The following is a 23,948-nucleotide window of genomic DNA, read 5'->3' as shown; positions in this document are numbered from 1 at the left end:
TTTCTATTTTATTAATTACCACTATTAAAATTAGATTAAATATGTATGCGCTTTGTTTTTGTTTTCTGGCCATTGGTTATTCTGCATTTCTCCGCAACACGAGGCCTGCTGCTCGAGATTAATTTCACCGAGTATTATAATTAAAATCACTATTTTATCATTCTCACCCATTTCTCTGAAAGCGTCGGAGAGCGGCTTTATTTCCAACTCCGCCAAGAGGTTTTCTTTTCGGGCCACTTTAGAGCAATGCACAGAATAGGTTCAATAAACACAATTCGCCACACTGGCTGGCGAGCTATTATTCAAAAACATAAAATGAAGGCGTCTGTATCTGCAGTGTAGTTTCCTTGTTGTGTTGCTTTAATGTCAATTCCCCTCCCCTTTCTTTCTCTCACTCCCGTCCTTGTCACTCTCCCCGTAAACAAAAGCGATGTTTCTTTGATCCTATGTCTCATCGGCTACTATTCGGCTACTACTATCCAATGTCCACTCGGTATCGGACATAGTTTGATATAGTCAAAATATATATTTATCTATAAATTAGTAATTACATGGTAGAATTAGATCATCAGTTTATAAATTCCTGCTTCCGGAAAGATAGTGTCGCTCGGTGCTTTGAGACAGCCGCTATGTACGTGGCCAGTCAGTCCATTCGGTGATTCTAGCAAAGAGAAAATAATAAAAACATTTAATTGCTGGCATTTATAAACACGTACCACAAGTAGCCAAAGACACATTTACAATCAAACATATGTAAAATAAGTTAACCTTGTCCAAACCGCATCATCCCTAGCCCTTAATTCCCCTATATTTAGACACTAGAGAATCTCCTCCTCTTACAGTCAGTCCCACGCTCCCCCTCGTCTCTTTCCTCCTTTGCGAGGTTCCTCTATCTCGAAAAGGAGCAAATTAACGAAACAAATCCTGTGGGGGGCAGCAAACCTCCACTTACAAGTAAACATTCACTGTGACAATAAATCTCGCCAGCTTGTAGCCTAGTTCTAATGCCCGGAAATGAGTTACCTCTGGTTCGTTCAGCCATCGCTATGGGGAACATGAATGGGGAAAGAATAGGGTTTTGGGATAAACGCCGAAAATAAGTTCTGAGGTTAACACAGGCGTAGGATATATTGTACGCGTTGAGCTTAGTAGACTAAATAAGTAGTCTAATTAAAACTTCAACTATAGTGAGAAAAAAATTTTAAAATTTAATTTAGGGTAGTTCCTGCACTCACCGAAACTTTTTTGTAAAAACGTCTGTGCGCTTCCTCGTCTGGAAAAATAGGTATGGCCCAATGTAAAATAGACCAATGAGCGTTTAGCCAGCAGTGGGCGTGTTTTGGCGACAGACACATGCCTCAAGTGGCACCTGTAGTACTATACGGACAATTCTTCAGAGAGGGCAATTGCTTCCAGTCAGGAGGGGAACGCCAGATGATACTTAAAGCACATAACAAAACCTTCTCCAAATTATAGCTGGACGACCAACCAAACCTCGTGGCTTTTCTCTGACAGGGACTGTCGATATCTTATGTTATACATTTTTCTTGTTCACTTCTTCAAGCCATAAGTCCACCCAGGTGTTGATAAACCACTTAACCTGGAGAGCGGGGAATCACGATTGGCGTGCGTAAAACTCTTCGTCGCGCTCGGCACTGATGGCGGCGACCAAGCGAGCTGGGCGACAGCGCGAACAGCTTCCACACTGCTACTACGAAGGATTCCTGGAAAAAAGGTCATTCGAAGACGAGGTATAAAGATGTTGCTACATTGTGTAGTAGTAATTCAATACACTAGGGTCATACAGACTTTCCGTGTCGATTAAGATACCACGAAATAATCAAATATACTTACTGTAGCATGTTTGCACAGATCCATGTGGCTGTGTGCTTACAAACTAAACGTCCGAACACTTCCTACCCAGTTACGCTTACACACAGGTATGCTAGCTAGCTAATTAGCACAGGTGGTCGCTTGTGTTTTCCGTTGACATGGATATCTGGTCCTGAGGGAACACTAAGCCGACACGTGTGTTGTAATTTAACATTTAGGCGTGGGTATAACATTTGGAACGTTTCAACAGGGATCTGTTCGAAAAACGGCATCAAGCCACCTAGAAAAGTAGCTACCGAAAAGGCACCAACTCACCACGTAGCTTTTTCTTAAATGTTTGTCCGTAGGGAACGAGGACAGATGTTTCGGGAATAAACGTGGTGAGTGAAAAACATAATGAAATAACCCACTCCCTCAACTTGCTCAATTTCCACATTATTCATTCCAATATTTAGTTGAGGTTTAGTGAATGATTTGTCCTAAATACAATGCTTTTAGTTTAAATATTTTGGGCCAACTTCCTTGTCACCCATTCTGAAAGTAACTGCAGCTTTTTAAGTGTTGCAGTCATTTCGGTCACTGTAGTAGTTTACGTGTATAGTGTTGAGTCAAGAGGTCGACCGATTTATTATTTTTCAACACCAATACAGATTATTGGAGGACCAAAAAAAGCCGATAACGATTAATCGGCCTATTTTATTATTTATTTATTTGTAATAATGACAATTACAACAATACTGAATGAACTCTTATTTTAACTTAATATAATACATCAATAAAATCAATTTAGCCTCAAAGAAATGAAACATGTTCAATTTGGTTTAAATAATGCATTAACAAAGTGTTAAAGAAAGTAAAAGTGCCATGTAAAAAAGCTAACGTTTAAGTTCTTTGCTCAGAACATGAGAACATATGAAAGCTGGTGGTTCCTTTTAACATGAGTCTTCAATATTCTCAGGTAAGAAGTTTTAGGTTGTAGTTATTGTAGGACTATTTCTCTCTATACCACTTGTAATTCATATACCTTTGACTATTTGATGTTCTTATAGACACATTAGTATTGCCAGTGTAACAGTATAGCTTCCGCCCCTCTCCTTGTCCCTACCTGGGCTCGAACTAGGAACACATCGACAACAGCCACCCTCGAAGCATCGTTACCCATCGCTCCACAAAAGCCGCTGCCCTTGCAGAGCAAGGGGAACAACTACTTCAAGGTCTCAGAGCGAGTTACGTCACCGATTTGAAATGCTAGTAGTGCGCACCACGCGAACTAGCTAGCCATTTCACATCGGTTACACCATCCTAATCTTGGGAGTTGATAGGCTTGAAGTCATAAACAGCTCAATGCTTGAAGCACAGGGAAGAGCTGCTGGCAAACGAATGAATGCTTACGAGCCTGCTGCTGCCTACCACCGCTCAGACTGCTCTATCAAATATCAAATCATAGACTTAATTATAACATAATAACACACAAATATTAATATGGTCAAATTCGGAAACTATCATTTCGAAAACAAAGTTTATTCTTTCAGTGAAATACGGAACTGTTACGTATTTTATCTAACGGGCGGCATCCATAAGTCTAAATATTCCTGTTAACATTGAAGGTCGTGCAATGTATGTCATAATTCTGGCAAATTAGTTCAACGAGCCAGGCGGCCCAAACTGCTGCATATAGCCTGACTCTGTTGCATAGAACGCAAGACAAGTGACACAATTTCCCGAGTTAAAAGAAATTCATGTTAGCAGGCAATATTAACTAAATATGCAGGTTTAAAAATATACTTGTGTATTGATTTTAAGAAAGGCGTTGATGTTTATGGTTAGGTACACTGGCGCAACAACAGCAATTTATTTATTTTTATTTTATTTTTCTCTCCGCGAATGCGCTTGTTAAATGGTTGTTTGGTGAAGTAGGCTATGATTCAATGATAAATGAACAGGCACCGCATCGATTATATGCAACGCAGGACAAGCTAGATAACTACACATGATTGTTGATATTACTAGTTTAACTAGTGATTATGTTAAGGTTGATTGTTTTTATAAGATATGTTTAATGGTACCTAGCACCTTACCCTTGGCTCCTTGCTGCACTCGCATTACAGGTAGTCAGCCTGCCACGCAGTCTCCTCGTGGAGTGCAATGTAATCGGCCATGATCGTGTGTCCAAAAATGCAGATTACCGATTGTTATCGACACTTGAAATCGGAACGAATTAATCGGCCATTCCGATTAATCAGTAGACCTCTAGTTGAGTCATCCACATACATAGACACACTGGCTTTCCTCAAAGCCAGTGGCATGTTGTTCGTAAAGATTGAAAAAAGTAAGGTGCCTCGACAGCTGCCCTGGGGAATTCCTGATTCTACCTGGATTATGTTTGAGGCTTCCATTAACCTCTTGATGCTATGGGGGCGCTATTTCATTTTTGGATGAAAAACGTTCCCGTTTTAAACAAGATGCTTGACTATGCATATAATTGATAGCTTACGAAAGAAAACACTCTGACGTGTCCAGAACTACCAAGATATTTTCTGTGCGTGCCCTAGAACGTGAGCTTCAGGCAAAACCAAGATGAGACGGCATCCAGGAAATGAGCAGGATTTTTGAGGCTCTGTTTTCCATTGTCTCCTTATATGGCTGTGAATGCGAGAGGAGTAAGTCTGCCCTTTCTGTCGTTTCCCCAAGGTGTCTGCAGCATTGTGACGTATTTGTAGGCATATCATTGGAAGATTGACCATAAGAGACCACATTTACCAGGTGTCCGCCCGGTGTCCTGCGCCGAAATTGGTGCGCAAAAGTCAGCTGCAAGTATTTTTCCATGGAATTTAGAGAAGAATGCAAGCTTCCACGAACGATATATCAATGAAGAGATATGTGAAAAAACACATTGAGGATTGATTCCAAACAACGTTTGCCATGTTTCGGTCGATATTATGGAGTTAATTCTGAAAAAGTTTGACGTTGTAGGTGACTGAATTTTCGGTTCGTTTCGGTAGCCAGATGCGATGTACAAAACGGAACGATTTCTCCTACACACAGACGCTTTAAGGAAAAACTGCGCATTTGGTATGTAACTGAGAGTCTCCTCATTGAAAACATCCGAAGCTCTTCAAAGGTAAATGATTTTATTTATTTGGTTATCTGGTTTTTGTGAAAATGTTGCGTGCTAAATGCTACTCAAAATGCTAAGCTAGCTTTGCATACTCTTACACAAATTAGTCAAATTCTATGGTTCAAAAGCATATTTTGAAAATCTGAGATGACAGTGTTAAGAAAAGGCTAAGCTTGAGAGCAGACGCATTATTTTCATTTTATTTGCGATTTTCAGAAATCGTTAACGTTGCGTTATGCTAATGAGCCTGAGGCTTTAGTCACGATCCCGGATCCGGGATGGGGAGTTTCAAGAGGTTAAAGAACACCCTCTGTATTCTGTTAGACAGTTACCTGTCTATCCACAATATACAGTGCCTTGCGAAAGTGTTCGGCCCCTTGAACTTTGCGACCTTTTGCCACATTTCAGGCTTCAAACATAAAGATATAAAACTGTATTTTTTTGTGAAGAATCAACAACAAGTGGGACACAATCATGAAGTGGAACGACATTTATTGGATATTTCAAACTTATTTAACAAATCAAAAACTGAAATTGGGCGTGCAAAATTATTCAGCCCCCTTAAGTTAATACTTTGTAGCACCACCTTTTGCTGCGATTACAGCTGTAAGTCGCTTGGGGTATGTCTCTATCAGTTTTGCACATCGAGAGACTGAAATTTTTTCCCATTCCTCCTTGCGAAACAGCTCTAGCTCAGTGAGGTTGGATGGAGAGCATTTGTGAACAGCAGTTTTCAGTTCTTTCCACAGATTCTCGATTGGATTCAGGTCTGGACTTTGACTTGGCCATTCTAACACCTGGATATGTTTATTTTTGAACCATTCCATTGTAGATTTTGCTTTATGTTTTGGATCATTGTCTTGTTGGAAGACAAATCTCCGTCCCAGTCTCAGGTCTTTTGCAGACTCCATCAGGTTTTCTTCCAGACTGGTCCTGTATTTGGCTCCATTCATCTTCCCATCAATTTTAACCATCTTCCCTGTCCCTGTTGAAGAAGAGCAGGCCCAAACCATGATGCTGCCACCACCATGTTTGACAGTGGGGATGGTGTGTTCAGGGTGATGAGCTGTGTTGCTTTTACACCAAACATAACGTTTTGCATTGTTGCCAAAAAGTTCAATTTTGGTTTCATCTGACCAGAGCACCTTCTTCCACATGTTTGGTGTGTCTCCCAGGTGGCTTGTGGCAGATTTTAAACAACACTTTTTATGGATATCTTTAAGAAATGGCTTTCTTCTTGCCACTCTTCCATAAAGGCCAGATTTGTGCAATATACGACTGATTGTTGGCCTATGGACAGAGTCTCCCACCTCAGCAGTAGATCTCTGCAGTTCATCCAGAGTGATCATGGGCCTCTTGGCTGCATCTCTGATCAGTCTTCTCCTTGTATGAGCTGAAAGTTTAGAGGGACGGCCAGGTCTTGGTAGATTTGCAGTGGTCTGATACTCCTTCCATTTCAATATTATCGCTTGCACAGTGCTCCTTGGGATGTTTCAAGCTTGGGAAATATTTTTGTATCCAAATCCGGGTTTAAACTTCTACACAACAGTATCTCGGACCTGCCTGGTGTGTTCCTTGTTCTTCATGATGCTCTCTGCGCTTTTAACGGACCTCTGAGACTATCACAGTGCAGGTGCATTTATACGGAGACTTGATTACACACAGGTGGATTGTATTTATCATCATTAGTCATTTAGGTCAACATTGGATCATTCAGAGATCCTCACTGAACTTCTGGAGAGAGTTTGCTGCACTGAAAGTAAAGGGGCTGAATAATTTTGCACGCACAGTTTTTCAGTTTTTGATTTGTTAAAGTTTGAAATATCCAAAAATGTCATTCCACTTCATGATTGTGTCCCACTTGTTGATTCTTCACAAAAAAATACAGTTGTATATCTTTGTTTGAAGCCTGAAATGTGGCAAAAGGTCGCAAAGTTCAAGGGGGCCGAATACTTTCGCAAGGCACTGTAGCAGGGGGTGTAAAGCAATAACACATACATTTTTCCAGCAGCAGACTATGATCGATAATGTCAAAAGCCGCACTGAAGTCTAACAAAACAGCCCCCACACTCTTTTTAGCATCAATTTCTCTCAGCCAACATCAGTAATTTATGTAACTGCTGTGCTTGTTGAATGTTGTTCCCTATAAGCGCACTGAAAGTTTGTCAGTTTGTTTACTGTAAAATAGTATTGAATTTGGTCAAACACACATACCCGCTGGATGAGGAGGGCTAGGAGTGTATTGCCCGCTAGGGCTGCGCGGTATAGCATATTTTACAATCTAGCGGTATAGATGCATGGACTGGTTTGGGTTTTTACTTCACCTTCTATAACGGTATTTTAATGTATGGTTTGTTAAAAGTGATACGTCTGCGTAATGTCCATTTGTATAGTTTACTCCACTACTTGAGTCATCCTTCTCCGCTCTCTCTCTCTCTGTCCCTATGCCACTTTCCACACAGACCTAGTCCCACCCCGTCACTCAAGGAACGCATTTGTTGTTGCTTGACCACAAGACCCTTTTGTGTATGACACCGATGTTGTTTCCACTTGGATCTAATAGAAATCCACAAGCGTTATATAATTTCAATATTAGTTTGTGTTTCTTACATCTGCAAACGGAAATTACATCTTTAATTTCCATCACCAAGATGGCATAGCAGTCAGACGTCCTTTGCCCTCGTCTTGTCGTGTCCTATAGATAGATATCTATCTATCTATCATTACACACAGGTATAGTTGAAGTGTACCTATGATGAAAATTAGAGGCCTGTAATTTATCTTTTTAAGTGGGAGAACTTGCACAATTGGTGGCTGACTAAATACTATTTTGCACCACTGTCTGTCATATATATATATATATATGACAGACAGTGGTGCAAAAAAGTATTTAGTCAGCCACCAATTGTGCAAGTTCTCCCACTTAAAAAGATAAATTAGAGGCCTGTAATTTTCATCATAGGTACACTTCAACTATGACAGACAAAATTAGAAGAAAATCCAGAAAATCAAATTGTAGGATTTTTAATGAATTTATTTGTCTGAATCGCCGTGACCCCAACCAACCTCACTACTCACTGGACCCTTTTGATCACTCGACTAAGCATGCCTCTCCTTTAATGTTAATATGCCTTGTCCATTGCTGTTCTGGTTAGTGTTTATTGGCTTATTTCACTGTAGAGCCTCTAGTCCTGCTCACTATACTTTATCCAACCTATTAGTTCCACCACCCACACATGCAATGACATCTCCTGGTTTCAATGATGTTTCTACAGACAATATCTCTCTCATAATCACTCAATACCTATGTTTACCTCCACTGTATTCACATCCTACCATACCTTTGTCTGTACATTATACCTTGAAGCTATTTTATCGCCCCCAGAAACCTCCTTTTACTCTCTGTTCCAGACCTTCTAGACGACCAATTCTCATTGCTTTTACCCGTACGCTTATCCTACTCTTTTCCTCTGGTGTTGTAGAGGTGAATCCAGGCCCTGCAGTGCCTAGTTCCACTCCTATTCCCCAGGCGCTCTCTTTTGATGACTTCTGTAACCGTAATAGCCTTGGTTTCATGCATGTTAACATTAGAAGCCTCCTCCCTAAGTTTGTTTTATTCACTGCTTTAGCACACACTGCCAACCCAGATGTTCTAGCTGTGTCGGATGTTCTAGCTGAAGACCACCAAAAATTCTGAAATTTTCATCCTCAACTACAACATTTTCAGACAAGATAGAATTGCCAAAGGGGGCAGTGTTGCAATCTACTGCAAAGATAGGACAGAACTCTGCAGGCTACTATCCAGGTCTGTACCCAAACAATTTGAACTTCTACTTTAAAAAATCCACCTCTCTAAAAACAAGTCTCTCACCGTTGCCGCCTGCTATAGACCACCCTCTGCCCCCAGCTGTGCTCTGGACACCATATGTGAACTGATTGCCCCCCATCGATCTTCAGAGCTCGTGCTGCTAGGCGACCTAAACCGGAGCATGTTAACACCCCAGCCATCCTACAATCTAAGCTTGATGCCCTCAATCTCACACAAATTATCAATGAACCTACCAGGTACCTCCCCAAAGCTGTAAACACGGGCACCCTCATAGATTTCATCCTAACCAACTTGCCCTCTAAATACACCTCTGCTGTCTTCAACCAAGATCTCAGCAATCACTGCCTCATTGCCTGCATCTGTAATGGGTCAGCGGTCAAACGACCTCCACTCATCACTGTCAAACGCTCCCTGAAACACTTTAGCGAGCAGGCCTTTCTAATCGACCTGGCCGGGGTATGCTGGAAGGATATTGATCTCATCCCGTCAGTAGAGGATGCCTGGTTATTTTTTTTAAATGCCTTCCTAACCATCTTAAATAAGCATGCCCCATTCAAGAAATGTAGAACCAGGAACATATACAGCCCTTGGTTCTCCCCAGACCTGACTGCCCTTAACTAACACAAAAACATCCTATGGTGTTCTGCATTAGCATCGAACAGCCCCCGTGATATGCAGCTTTTCAGGGAAGCTAGAAACCAATATACACAGGCAGTTAGAAAAGCCAAGGCTAGCTTTTTCAAGCAGAAATGTGCTTCCTGCAACACGAACTCAATAGTTCTGGGACACTGTAAAGCCCATGGAGAGTAAGAACACCTCCTCCCAGCTGCCCACTGCACTGAAGATAGGAAACACTGTCACCACTGATAAATCCACTTTAATTGAGAATTTCAATAAGTATTTTTTTAGGGCTGGCCATGCTTTCCACCTGGCTACCCCTACCCCGGTCAATAGCACTGCACCCCCCCACAGCAACTCGCCCAAGTCTTCCCCATTTCTCCTTCTCCCAAATCCAGTCAGCTGATGTTCTGAAAGAGCTGAAAAATCTGTACCCCTACAAATCAGCCGGGCTAGACAGTATGGACCCTTTCTTTCTAAAATTATCTGCCGAAATTGTTGCCACCCCTAATTACTAGCCTGTTCAACCTCTCTTTCGTGTCGTCTGAGATTCCCAAAGATTGGAAAACAGCTGCGGTCATCCCCCTCTTCAAAGGGGGGGACACTCTTGACCCCAACTGCTACAGACCTATTATCTATCCTACCCTGCCTTTCTTCGAAAAGCCAAGTCAACAAACAGATTACCGACCATTTCGAATCTCACTATACCCTCTCTGCTATGCAATCTGGTTTCAGAACTGGTCATGGGTGCACCTCAGCCACGCTCAAGGTCCTAAATGATATCTTAACTGCCAACGATAAGAAACATTACTGTGCAGCCGTATTCATTGATCTGGCCAAGGCTTTCGACTCTGTCAATCACCACATCCTCATCGGCAGACTCAACAGCCTTGGTTTCTCAAATGATTACCTCGCCTGGTTCACCAACTACTTCTCTGATCGATTTCAGTGTGTCAAATCGGAGGGTCTGTTGTCCGGACCTCTGGCAGTCTCTATGGGGGTGACACAGGGTTCAATTCTTGGACCGACTCTCTTCTCTGTATACATCAATGATGTCGCTCTTGCTGCTGGTGAGTCTCTGATCCACCTCTACGCAGACGACACCATTCTGTATACTTCTGGCCCTTCTTTGGACACTGTGTTAACAACCCTCCTGGCAAGCTTCAATGCCATACAACTCTCCTTCCGTGGCCTCCAATTGCTCTTAAATACAAGTAAAACTAAATGCATGCTCTTCAACCGATCGCTGCCTGCACCTGCCCGCCTGTCCAACATCACTACTCTGGACGGCTCTGACTTAGAATACGTGGACAACTACAAATACCTAGGTGTCTGGTTAGACTGTAAACTCTCCTTCCAGACTCACATCAAACATCTCCAAGCCAAAGTTAAATCTTGAATTGGCTTCCTATTTCGCAACAAAGCATTCTTCACTCATGCTGCCAAACATACCCATGTAAAACTGACCATCCTACCGATCCTCGACTTCGGCGATGCCATTTACAAAATAGCCTCCAATACCCTACTCAACAAATTGGATGCAGTCTATCACAGTGCCATCCGTTTTGTCACCAAAGCCCCATATATACTACCCACCATTGCGACCTGTACGCTCTCGTTGGCTAGCCCTCGCTTCATACTCGTCGCCAAACCCACTGGCTCCATGCCATCTACAAGACACTGCTAGGTAAAGTCCCCCCTTATCTCAGCTCCATGGTCACCATACCATCACCCACCTGTAGCACGCGCTCCAGCAGGTATATCTCTCTGGTCACCCCCAAACCAATTCTTTCTTTGGCCGCCTCTCCTTCCAGTTCTCTGCTGCCAATGACTGGAACGAATTACAAAAATCTCTAAAACTGGAAACACTTCTCCCTCACCAGCTTTAAGCACCAGCTGTCAGAGCAGCTCACAGATTACCGCAACTGTACATAGCCCATCTATAATTTAGCCCAAACAACTACAACTACTTTCCCTACTGTATGTATTTTATTTTATTTTGCTCCTTTGCACCCCATTATTTTTATTTCTACTTTGCACATTCTTCCACTGCAAATCTACCATTCCAGTGTTTTACTTGCTATATTGTATTTACTTTGCCACCATGGCCTTTTTTTGCCTTCCTTATCTCACCTCATTTGCTCACATTGTATATAGACTTGTTTCTACTGTATTATTGACTATGTTTGTTTTACTCCATGCTTTGCTTTATCTTGGCCAGGTCACAATTGTAAATGAGAACTTGTTCTCAACTTGCCTACCTGGTTAAACAAATGTGAAATATTTTTTGTGTTGTTGACTGGGGAAGGGCTGATCCAGATGAGTGATTTACATCTCACTAATGTGTGGAATGAGCCTGGGCCACTACTTGAGCAAGCTGGAAATTCCCTGTAATGTTTCCTATCGTCATGGTACACAAAAGCTTACATGTAGAGGTGTTGGGCAATTCCACGGTTACGAAATTGCACTGGTACTTAGATTTTTCACTTAAAATGTATGCCAAATAAAAAACATTGATTTAAAAGTTTAACAAACCATACAACTCTATGCTATTGATGGGGGGAGGGGGAATAAATAGTTAGATATTAAAATATTATTTTTGATATTGTATCGTTTTGACTCGCAATATTATTTTAGTGCTAGTTGGCTTTACTTGTTCTCAACTTTTAGAAAGCCAATTTTGTTTTCAGGACTTTTATTTCCATGACTGATCAAAACTTGTTTTCTCATGTCCCACTGCAGCAGACATATGGTGAGCAACATGTTTAGAACATCGAATCGCAGTAAAATCACTATCGAATTGCAATACATATATCATGAGAATTGCAATACATATCATATTGGCGCCTAAGTATTGTGATATTGTATTGCGAGGTCCCTGGCAATTCCCAGCCCTACTCTGCACAACGACTAATTTTAACAATTAAAACACAAATCAAATCAAACAATATCCATGTGAGCCAAATGGCTGACAATTTAATTTGTTTTATGGGACAATTACATTTGTGTTGTGCGATCAACGTTTGTTGTCTGGATTCCCCTGAAGTCTTTGCACCAACAATTTAATCCCTTTAACATTTTTAAGCCATATTCACCAAAGTTGAGACATTGTCTAAATGTTTGAGATGGTTACCCAGGAATATTCCTGGGTAACTAACACAGAAAATGTCTGCATGCCGGCTCTAGTATGTGTGCTATGGGTGGAGCACACATTATAAATGGTTTCTGGTAAATAGGGTGTTTTTTGGACTTTGTTCTCTCTGAAGGAGCCAAGGGATGTCAGGGACAGAACTGGTTAGACTACACACCAGCAGTTCTGGTGTGACAGATTAGATGGACAGGTCTTTATTATTGTCTTTGCTGTATTGTCCGATTAGAGCAATGGGCTGGGCTTCAGACATGACTGGACAGTGTTGGGGTTCTAATAATGGCATCCCGTGATGATATGTGGTTGTTTTCCCAATCTGTCATTCAGCCTGTTTTGTTCTGTTTACTACCAGAGTCGTTCCATTTAATTTCAGCGATGTTACCCACCATCTCAGATTGTTATGAAATTGTTTCTGTAGTTAGAAACAGGTAAGATTGTTTCAGGAATGCCATTCTTTTGACATTTTCTGAGCAATGAAGCTAATTGATTGCATCCAAATTGGCCCTTTTTTAATTAATAAGATTCAGATAATATTAAATATAGTACCCAACATCTGACATGGACCAAACATCTTCCTACCAATGAGAAATTTGTGAGGAATCCCCCAAAATGGTCAAAAGCCGCTCACGGTGTGGTCATCTTCATAATTCAAGCCAGTCCTGTCACATGTTCGGCTTGATGGGAAATAGACACGGTCAGTCAGTTCAACAGGATTTACATGAATTACACTGGGAGAACGATTTTCAACGATAATATAATGTGCCACTTTGTGTAGACTTGTGACTCATGACACGACTCATTACACGTTACTATACTGACAAATGGGAATTCATTATCTATAGTTCATCTAATGCAGTATTCTTGTAAATCTTTATGGTGTCATACAACGTGTCATAGCCATTGTCTGTCTTCCACCACCTCTCTCTGTCTTTCTAGGCATCTCGGAGACTATGGACATGCTTGTGTGGAAACATTCTTTTCTTCTACAACAACACCAATGACAATTATGTGAGTTAACTGGAAGTAATGGGCAAGAGAAGGGGCCTACGATGGGACAAGTGGGACATCCGATGTCGGAAAGCTCAGTGGTCGATGTATTGGGGGCGTGGCCACTCCCATTTGTCACTGCATACTCATTTGTGTGTGTTTTCAACAGTATGTGGAGAAACTAGAGCTCCGTGGCCCCATCTCCTTGACGGATGACTGCAATCGGGACAGAAACCTGGAGGCAGCCAGACTCATCCTGCGTATGGAGGATGAGGAGATCAAAATCACTGTAAGGACATGGATGACTATTTTCCTTTTTGTTTTGCATTACTATTGTTTAATGGGTTCTTTCCTTCACTCTACAGGCCCCAAGTCTAGAGGCTCGAGAACTATGGAAAGGTTTCATCTACTCTGTAGTTGAGGTAAGTGAAATATGATACAGCTAATTCACTATCATACCACATATGGCTCAGTTGGCTAGTTTTCCTGGTAATATCTGGTCAGTAAACTGAGAATAATTTATTTTATCTCATGGTTCAAGCCCTGCTTATCTACAGTCTTGGCAGGGATTATAAGAACACTTATCAAGTCAGTAATTATGTTTTATGCCCCCTTTTCTCCCCAATTTTGTGATATCCAATCACGATCTTGTCTCATCGTTGCAACTCCCCTAACGTGCTCGGGAGAGGTGAAGGTCGAGTTATGCATCCTAAGCCACGCTTCTTAACACTCTCACTTAACCAGGAAGCCAGCTGCACCAATGTGTCGGATGAAACTGTGTTCAACTGACGCAAGTCAGCCTGCAGGAGCGTGATGAGCCAAGTAATGCCCCCCCAGCCAAACCCTCCCCTCAACCCGGACGACACTGGGCCAATTGTGCGCCGCCCTATGGGACTCCCAGTCACGGCCGGTTGCGACACAGCCTGGGATCGAACCCCAGGCTGTAGTGATGCTCCAACACTGCGATACAGTGCCTTAAAGCGCTGCGTCACTCGGGAGGCCCCAAATCACACTTTTATGATTGCACATTTTTAATTAAGCCTGATCCTTTTCTTTCCTACCCTATTTTTTTAACTTTCGTCTTGGCTCGCTTCCCATCTCTCAAGCTGTCTGTCTCACTGGCATGCACAGACAGTATAATATCATGCCATATATTTATTGGTGTTATATAATTATCTGTCTGTGGGGAATTTGATGAAACTGCATTGGTAACAATGGCATAATGGCACACAGCTTAGTCAATATTGCCTCAAACATTTCCAGTGTTTCATGGCCTTTGGTCTAAATGATGGTAAATACTCCTTGTGTCTCTCCCTCCAGCTGTCAGTGCCAAGCTCACTCAACCTGCTGCCAGGCCAGATCCACATGATGAGAGAGACGGTAGAGACCGAGAGAGAGAGACTGAAGACCCTGTCCCCTACCCCTGCTGCAGCATCCAGCTCCAACCTTTACCTCAGCCTCGTAGGGGATATGCCTGCGTGAGTGCCCTATATATACATTAGAAATCTAGGGGACAAAGGTGCTGGTAGCCGGAGGTTTACACTGGGCTGTTTACTGCTTGTCTGGCTAGCTCTGTTTGCCCAATTTTCTTCTACTGTTCAGATGTGTTCTATGTGGATGTTCTATGTGCAGGTGTTTTCAGCCCGTGTCTCGTACTGAGGCAGAGATGACTTTGGAGAGACACTCTGACTGTGGGAACCTGCTGATTCGGCCTAGCAGGGATGGCGCCTCATTGGCTGTCACCACTCGACAGGACCTCAATGGGTACACTCCCCCATTCCCCTCAATTCCTGACAGTGTTGTCTCCAGTTCAATCAAAGAAAATACACGTCACATGATAGTTTGATTAATAGTCCATGAAAGCAACACATGCTGAATCAAGTGAAGGAAAGCCCGTACTTATTTGTTCATGTGACAGATTTCTTCTAATTAATTAATGTGCCACTCATTGATACTCTCTCTTCTGGCAGGTCTGTGTTCAGACACTATCGAGTGACCAGGAAACATGACGGAGGATACGCAATCGATGTAGATACTCCAGTGAGTGTTTCAAACGGATTCCTGAATCATTATTCCTGCTTCCTCGTTGCTGTGTACACCTGCTTGTCCACTGCCACACACAACACTTTAAACACAATACTTTAAAGTTTTTATTTGTATAATCGAACATAGATTATTTTAATTTTAAAGTTATTTTCTTTATGGCAGTTAACTATTTCACTTTTCCCCATTCTAAACTTATGAATGGGAATTCTCATTATGACCCGAGAGGTATTGAGCCTCAGGTTAACCCAATGTGAAGGAGTGATAAGGAAGACATTGATGAAATATTCTGCAGGTAGTCACAGGACAACAAACCATAAGATTGTCTTTGCCTGCCCCTGTTTTCTCCTGGAAAAACGGACAAATTGATCACTGTGATAATACATCTTACCTTTATTGGTGCTTTTTGATGTTATGACCTGCGTTAATGCCTTAGTTCTGCTTTAGCCAATCTCTGAGCACCTTTCTCTGATTTCTGGCACAGAGTGAGTGGTAAATGTTTCATATTGACAGTCTGGGCCATATTGACAGTCTTTTCAGCTGTTTCACTGTATTTCCAGTATGAGGTGGTGTGTGCAGAATGTTAATGATGGTTCTGCCTGTAGATCTTCTGTGCCACCCTGCATGATGTCATAAACTGTCTGGTGGACAAGACTAATGGAACTCTGACACCCTTCATTATGGAAGGACCGTACGAAGAGAGCATCAGTAAGATGGAGCACATAGCACTTACTACTGCTCTCTTTCATTCGCTTTTACATTCTTCCTCATTCTCCCTGTTTTCCCCTCTGTGTTTCTGTTCATTGTCCATCATGAGTTAAGTATAGCTCTGGCTTATCGGTCATGGTCATAACATTCATGCCCTCTGTCTCCCTAGCGTTTGTTCAGGCAAATGAGGAGAATGGAGAGAGTCTGCAGTGTGCCCCCAGTACTCCCATGCCCCCTGTGCCAATCCCTGCTCTACCTCCCAAACCAGGTATACATACCTACCTTACTGGGACCTCCTTGACCCTGTTAACAAACACACCCACACATTTACAATGTCGCCCAATGCACTTGACCACTTATAGCTCTCATTCATATTAGGAATTAGAGGTAGTTCCCACTAACAAACATTTTTTTACAAGTAGACAAGACACAGAGTCCATTTGCGTCATGTAGACACTATCTGACGTAAGACCATGGGAAAGGATCTGATCTCAGATCTACTTGTCAACTTCTATCTCAAGCTTCAAATGATCCATGTTTTGCCTTAGTAATGAACAGATTCAATGAATTATGCTAAAGAGGTAAAGGGAATATTGTTTTTTTAATCCCAGGTCCAAGAGGGCGTGTACCAACTCCAGAGCCTGAGTCCGATACAAGAGTGTGCCTTGACCTCAATGATACCCGTGAGTACTATCCTTTGTCCTGTTCCCCTCTGTCTTCAAACGCACTTCAAGTATTATTTAATTTCCAAGTATGATTTAATTTCTCACCCTCTGTTGCTATTCTTGTCTGTGTGCTTTTCCAGAGAAAGAAAAGAAAGACACTAATTTGCAGCCTGCTCACCTCTCTCAGACTCCTCCCACACGCTTTCGTCTGCCAAGTGAGTCCAACTCTCTTAAAACTACTGGTACCGTACTAATCTAACAACTTCAGACCAAGGTTATTGTAGTAAACAAAAAATGAAATTGGAAAAAATACTTTTTTGTAAACTGCAGTGGTGGAAATAGTACCCAATTGTCATACTTGAGTAAAAGTAAAGATGCGTTAATAGAAAAAGTGAAAGTCACCCAGCAAAATCCTACTTGAGTAAAAGTACATTTAAAAAAGGGCTTTAAATATACTTAAGTATTAAAGTAAATTCTAAGATATACTTAAGTATCAAAAGTATAAATAATTTCAAATTCCTTCAATTAAAGACTGCACCATTTTTCTTTTTTATATACGGATAGCCAGAGGTACTTTACAAACAAAGCATGTGTTCAGCGAGTCTGCCAGATCAGAGGCAGTAGGGATGACCGGGGGATGTTCTCTTGATAAGTGTGTGAATTAGACCATTTTCCTGTCTTGCTAAGCGTTCAAAATGTAATGTGTACTTTTGGGTGTCCGTATAAATGTATGGACTGAAAAGTACATCTTCTTTTGGAATAAAATAAAAAATAGTAAAAAAGTGCAGAACCAAAGTAACTACTGAAGTACTTTACACCACTGGTAAACTGAAATCAAATTAAAACATTTTGTAAAACTATACTGAAACTTATCTTTGACTATAAAATAAAAACCATCAGAAATTGCTGTTATTTTTATTTTTTTATATATACACTGCTCCAAAAAATAAAGGGAACACTTAAACAACACAATGTAACTCCCAAGTCAATCACACTTCTGTAAAATCAAACTGTCCACTTAGGAAGCAACATTGATTGACAATAAATTTCACATGCTGTTGTGCAAATGGAATAGACAACAGGTGGAAATTATAGACAATTAGCAAGACACCCCCAATAAAGGAGTGGTGCTGCAGGTGGTGACCACAGACCACTTCTCAGTTCCTATGCTTCCTGGCTGATGTTTGGTCACTTTTGAATGCTGGCGGTGCTTTCACTCTATTGGTAGCATGAGACGGAGTCTACAACTCACACAAGTGGCTCAGGTAGTGCAGCTCATCCAGGATGGCTGTGGCAAGAAGGTTTGCTGTGTCTGCCAGCGTAGTGTACAGAGCATGGAGGCGCTACCAGGAGACAGGCCAGTACATCAGGAGACTTGGAGGAGGCCGTAGGAGGGCAACAACCCAGCAGCAGGACCGCTACCTCCGCCCTTGTGCAAGGAGGAGCAGGAGGAGCACTGCCAGAGCCCTGCAAAATGACCTCCAGCAGGCCACAAATGTGCATGTGTCTGCTCAAACGTTCAGAAACAGACTCCATGAGGGTGGTATGAGGGCCCGACGTCCACAGGTGGGGGTTATGGTTACCGCCCAACACCGTGCAGGACGTTTGGCATTTGCCAGAGAACACCAAGATTGGCAAATTAGCCACTGGCGCCCTGTGCTCTTCACAGATGAAAGCAGGTTCACACTGAGCACGTGACAGAGTCTGGAGACGCCGTGGAGAACGTTCTGCTGCCTGCAACATCCTCCAGCATGACCGGTTTGGCGATGGGTAAGTCATGGGGTGGCATTTCTTTGGGGGGCTGCACAGCCCTCCATGTGCTCGCCAGAGGTAGCCTGACTGCCATTAGGTACCGAGTTGAGATCCTCAGACCCCTTGTGTGACCATATGCTGGTGCGGTTGGCCCTCGGTTCCTCCTAATGCAAGACAATGCTAGACCTCATGTGGCTGGAGTGTGTCAGCAGTTCCTGCAAGAGGAAGGCATTGATGCTACGGACTGGCCCGCCCGTTCCCCAGACCTGAATCCAATTGAGCACATCTGGGACATCGTGTCTCGCTCCATCCACCAACTGCACCACAGACTGTCCAGGAGTTGGCGGATGCTTTAGTCCAAGTCTGGGAGGAGATCCCTCAGGAGACCATCCGCCACCTCATCAGGAGCATGCCCAGGCGCTGTAGGGTGGTCATACAGGCACGTGGAGGCCACACACACTACTGAGCCTCATTTTGACTTGTTTTAAGGACATTACATCAAAGTTGGATCAGCCTGTAGTGTGGTTTTCCACTTTAATTTTGAGTGTGACTCCAAATCCAGACCTCCATGGGTTGATAAATTTGATTTCCATTGATAATTTTTGTGATTTTTGTTGTCAGCACATTCAACTATGTAAAGAAAAAAGTATTTATTCAGAATATTTCATTCAGATCTAGGATGTGTTATTTTAGTGTTCCCTTTATTTTTTGAGTAGTGTATATTTTCAAGCTTTTTTGTCATTTGGTTTTTGAGCTTCTGAATCTGGCAGGTAAATGCTGCCAGTAGATGGCAATGTTTCAAATAAGCCTAGCTTGTGTATCACTCACTAGCTATCACCAGAGAGGATGAGGCGAAGCGAGAGGATTACGTCTGCCCAAAATCTTTCCCTGCAAGATAAGCAGACGTGTTTGCATGGAGGTGTATGAGTGTCAAATGACTTGAGGCTTATTTAAATAGAGTAATGTTTAGGTTGTTATGTCTTTTGAGGAAAAAATACGCATGTGAACAGTTACAAATAAGTATCTGCCCCCTCATTGGCTAGAATGATCCCACCTGATCTCGTCTCCATCTTTTGAGGACATGCATTTTCATTGTTAGAGCGGTTACTTGAGCTATTATATTGACCAGATGTTAATCTTTGCTATCACTATCGAACAACAGGAAAGAAATGTGAAGCAGTCTGTAAAGAAAGCAATACACCGCCCCAACCAGAAAAAAATGGCTAGCGAGATGTTTCCTAATTCCTTTCTTTTTTCTGGTTGGGGCGGGGGCAGTGAGCAGACTGGAGTGGCCATGCCCCAACCAGAAATTTTTTACCAGTGAGATGTTTCGCAATAACCAGAGAATGGTTGCATCCCCCTGCTCAGATGGTGCATGCATCGACAAACTATAGGCCAAGGCTCTCCATCCTTGTTCCTGGAGAGCTCCCTTGCTGTAGGTTTTCACTTCAACCCCAGTTGTAACTAACCCGATTTGTCTTATCAACCAGCTAATTATTAGATTCAGCTGAGATTGGGGCAGAAATTTATAGGACAGAAGCTCTCCAAGAACAAGGTTGGAGAGCCCTGCTATAGGCCTACAACAGAGTTCATGGGTTCTAGCCTCCCATGCATAGGCTACTTTTTGTCTCTAACACTGAAACTAAATATAGAAATGTTTTTATCAAACTGAAACTAAATAAAAACTAAATCTGAAAACTAACTGAATATACTGGACTTGCTAAATGTACAGTAGCCCTTATCTAGCTAAACACTCATTCAAATAACTCTGAAAAGCAGGGTGCCTTTTTGGAAGTTTACTTGAATCAGTGTGAAACTGCAATAAACACAAAAGTACATGTTTTCAGTAGTATAGTAGTATAGAGCAAAGAATGTCTCCCACAATAACTACGAAATAAGGAATAAAAGTACTCAATCTAAAGCCGAATATAAAATATAATGGCTAGAATGCAACTCTATGCTTGATATTGCTCAGCTAGGTGTCCCTCAGGAGAAATAGTGTTGAAGCTAATGCAAAGTAGCTAACAGCGAACTCCATTTTCATGTTTCGGTAAAATAGTAATTATGTGTAACATTTGTCATGTGTTAATAAACAAATGTACTTACAGACATTGTCATACAATCCTTAAACATCCTTTATAAGCTTTGTAACTCACATTTTACACATTGCTTCACTTCTGAAACTGCTTTCTGTCACATGACACAAACAGGTTAATTCTACACTGCTGCATTTGAACTGCCTCTAGGGGGCGCTAAACAAACATGTCCAGAACACTGAATTTTGAAATAAACTAATAGAAATGAAGACAAATATATAAAATCACAACTATAATAACCTTGCCTCAGCCATTAACTGAAAGCTATGTATAATGAACTATGTACTTGAAACATGTAGAGGAGCAAGGTTTTGAAACATTGTGTTTTATGTTTTAGTGATGCCCCGTCAGACACCCCCATTTGCCCCATCAAACATCTCTGCCAAGTGAAGTGCTGCTCAGCTCTGGCGAGCAGCCTATTTTCTTGCCTTCTGCAGTCTTGCAAATATTTTTTTAAGCATTTAAAGCATTCACGGTCTTAGTAGATACAGTGGATTTGGAAAGTATTCAGACCCCTTGACCTCTTCCACATTTTGTTACGTTAATTAAAGACTTATTCTAAAATGGTTTAAATATTTTTCTCCCCTCATAAATCTACACACAATACCCCATAATACCAAAGTGAAAAGTTTTTATTAAATGTTTGCAAATGTATTGAAAATGAAAAACAGATCTTATTTACAGAAGTTTCAGACCCTTTGCTATGAAACTTGAAATTGAGTTCCGGTGCATCCTGTTTCTATTGATCATCCTTGATGTTTTTACAACTTGATTGGAGTCCACCTGTGGTCAGGTCAATTGATTAGACATGATTTGGAAAGGCACACACCGGTCTATATAAGGTCCCATAGTTGACCATGCATGTCAGAGCAATAATCAAGCCATGAGGTCGAATAAATTGTCTGTAGAGCTCCAAGACAGGATTGTGTCGAGGCACAGATCTGGGAAAGGGTACCAAAACATTTCTGCAGCATTGAAGGTCCCCAAGAAGAAGTTTGGAACCACCAAGACCCTTCCTCGAGCTGGCCACCCAGCCAAACTGAGCAATTGGGGGAGAAGGGCCTTGGTCAGGGAAGTGAACAAGAACCCTGTGGTCACTCTGACAGAGTTCCTCTGTGGAGAGGGGAGAACCTTCCAGAAGGACAACAATCTCTGTAGCACTCCAGCAATCAGGCCTCTATGGTAGTGGCCAGACAGAAGCCCTCCTCAATAATTAGGCACATAACCGCCGGCTTGGAGTTTGCCATAAGGCACCAATAGACACTCAGACCATGAGAAACAAGATTCTCTGGCCTGATTAAACCAAGATTCAACTATTTGGCCTGAATGCCAAGCGTCACGTCTGGCACCATCCCTATGGTGGAGAGTGGTTGCAGCATCCTGCTGTGGAGATGTTTTTCAGCTGCAGGGACTGGGAGACTAGTCAGGATCAAGGGAAAGATGAATGGCGCAAAGTACAGAGACCCTTGATGAAAATCTGCTCAGGACCTCAGACTGGGGCCAAGGTTTACCTTCCAACAGGACAATGACCCTAAGCACACAGCCAAGACAACGCAGGAGTGGTTTCGGGACATGTCCTTGAGTGTCCCAGCCAGAGCTCGGACTTGAAACCAATCGAACACCTCTAGAGAGACCTGAAAGATAGCTGTACAGCGACGCTCCCCATCCAACCTGACAGAGCTTGAGAGGATCTGCAGAGTAGAAATGGGAGAAACTCCCCAAATACAGGTGTGCCAAGATTGTAGCATCATACCCAAGAAGACTCGAGGCTGTAATCGCTGCCAAAGGTACTTCAACAAAGTACTGAGTGAAGGGTCTGAATACTTATGTAAATGTTACCTATTTTTGTATACATTTGCAAAAATATCAACCCGTTTTTGCTTTGTCATTATGGGGTATTGTGTGTAGATTGATAAAGGGCAAAACTATTTAAGCAATTTTAGAGTAAGGCTGTAATGTAACAAAATGTGGAAAAAGTCCAGGGGTCTAAATACTTTCCGAATGCACTGTATCTCATTTTATAAGGCAGTCAACATGCATTTTTTTTTTATACCTATCATGGCACCTTGTGGTGTTTGTCTTGTGTGTTTATTTTTTAGGCGCTCCACTGAATCTTCCCTTTGGGAATCAGTCAATGAAATAGTTTTCCCTTGTGTTGTAGGACCTGAGAGGAAGGCCCTGATGCCACCACTGGTGCCTTCTGTTCGTACACCTCGTACCTCCCACTCGACCTCCACAGATACCCCTGACATCACTGTGATTTCTGTCCCACCACATGCTGTGGCTCAGAGTAGGTTAACTATTTTGATTCTATTTCCTTTTTTACTATCTTGTCATTTAGAAGAGTTCCATCTGTCTTGAATATGATTTAGAGAGGTAATCGCTCAGGGAACTTGTTGCGTATCTATTGTTGAAATGTAGATAAAACCAAAACCATTCCAAAGTTAAATGCTTGTTTCTTGACTCTCTTGTTCCTTTCAGCCATTTCTGAGGAGCTCAAGTTGAAGTTGGAGAAGAGGCGGGCGCAATAACAGCAACCTCTCCTGACAGCTTAGTCAACCAGCAAGTGGAAAAGCCTGCTACAACAATGGCTTCACAACAAAATGGGGACACTCAACATGTCACTTTCTTTGGTAGACAGAAACATGGACCGTGTTTCCCTCTGTCAGACTCAGCCTCTGGGTTACTCTGGCCGCCTCCTCCCCTGGGCCGGGTCCCTGGGTCTCTCCCTGTTCCTTCTCAGCTGGGCTGTGTATGCTCAGACTCTTAAGATGAATGCCTTATCGATTGCTCCTTCCTGTATCGCTTCATCCAAACCAGACACTAGCAAATTTAACTGTAAATCGGCATTTAATTGTCACATTCGCACCACTGTTGTTTTGTATATTTGCACATTTATTGAAGTCGAACTAGCTTTAAAAATATATATATATATATATATATATATATATATATATAATCCAATAGACCTACAGTATCAATTCTAAACCTGTCAGTGTTTTTGTTTCTTTGTCGTTTTGACATGCTAAGGTATTCTATATTTATATTGATATCGCTATACATTTGTCTCAATTCTACAACAGACTTTTGTGAAAGGCAATGTAGCCAATGTTGTCTCCTGAATGAAATAAAAGGAATCACTGGTATTGTA

At 42.1% G+C, this 23,948-nt stretch overlaps 2 protein-coding genes across 6 annotated transcripts in view; one reads left to right on the top strand and one right to left on the bottom strand.

Moving 5' to 3' along the window:
• mpnd (MPN domain containing) overlaps nt 1-2,284 on the bottom strand; it is a 7,850-nt gene extending 5,566 nt beyond the window's left edge. For 2 of the 5 annotated variants that reach the window (XM_064935229.1, XM_064935230.1), the window contains exon 1: nt 2,149-2,284. In XM_064935229.1, coding sequence (XP_064791301.1) covers nt 2,149-2,269 — 121 coding nt within the window. In that variant the 5' untranslated portion in view covers nt 2,270-2,284. Of the gene's footprint in view, nt 1-167; nt 237-551; nt 662-768; nt 882-1,023; nt 1,203-2,148 lie in introns of those variants that run through there. The other 3 variants (XM_064935234.1, XM_064935232.1, XM_064935233.1) reach the window with 3 other exon arrangements.
• Nucleotides 1,366-23,948, top strand: LOC135512818 (signal-transducing adaptor protein 2-like). Its single transcript, XM_064935235.1, has 13 exons — nt 1,366-1,751; nt 13,483-13,554; nt 13,703-13,822; nt 13,899-13,955; nt 14,854-15,011; nt 15,166-15,297; nt 15,504-15,573; nt 16,182-16,284; nt 16,454-16,552; nt 16,896-16,967; nt 17,090-17,164; nt 22,959-23,087; nt 23,279-23,948. The coding sequence occupies exons 1-13, from the start codon at nt 1,659-1,661 to the stop codon at nt 23,326-23,328; spliced, it is 1,230 nt and encodes a 409-aa protein (XP_064791307.1). The 5' UTR covers nt 1,366-1,658; the 3' UTR covers nt 23,329-23,948.

This window comes from Oncorhynchus masou, chromosome 24 (assembly GCF_036934945.1).
Source record: "Oncorhynchus masou masou isolate Uvic2021 chromosome 24, UVic_Omas_1.1, whole genome shotgun sequence".
NCBI classification, from domain to species: Eukaryota; Metazoa; Chordata; class Actinopteri; order Salmoniformes; family Salmonidae; genus Oncorhynchus; species Oncorhynchus masou.
Note: the sequence above shows the minus strand (reverse complement) of the source record. Positions and strands in the feature narration are given on the sequence as shown.

Bases quoted from the DNA above. Each gene is read 5' to 3' on its own strand.
- LOC135512818 (XM_064935235.1), top strand. From the start codon at position 1,659: ATGGCGGCGACCAAGCGAGCTGGGCGACAGCGCGAACAGCTTCCACAC. The intron at 13,555-13,702 runs GTGAGTTAACTG...TGTTTTCAACAG, and splicing joins ACAACACCAATGACAATTAT to TATGTGGAGAAACTAGAGCT. The intron at 23,088-23,278 runs GTAGGTTAACTA...TGTTCCTTTCAG, and splicing joins ACCACATGCTGTGGCTCAGA to CCATTTCTGAGGAGCTCAAG.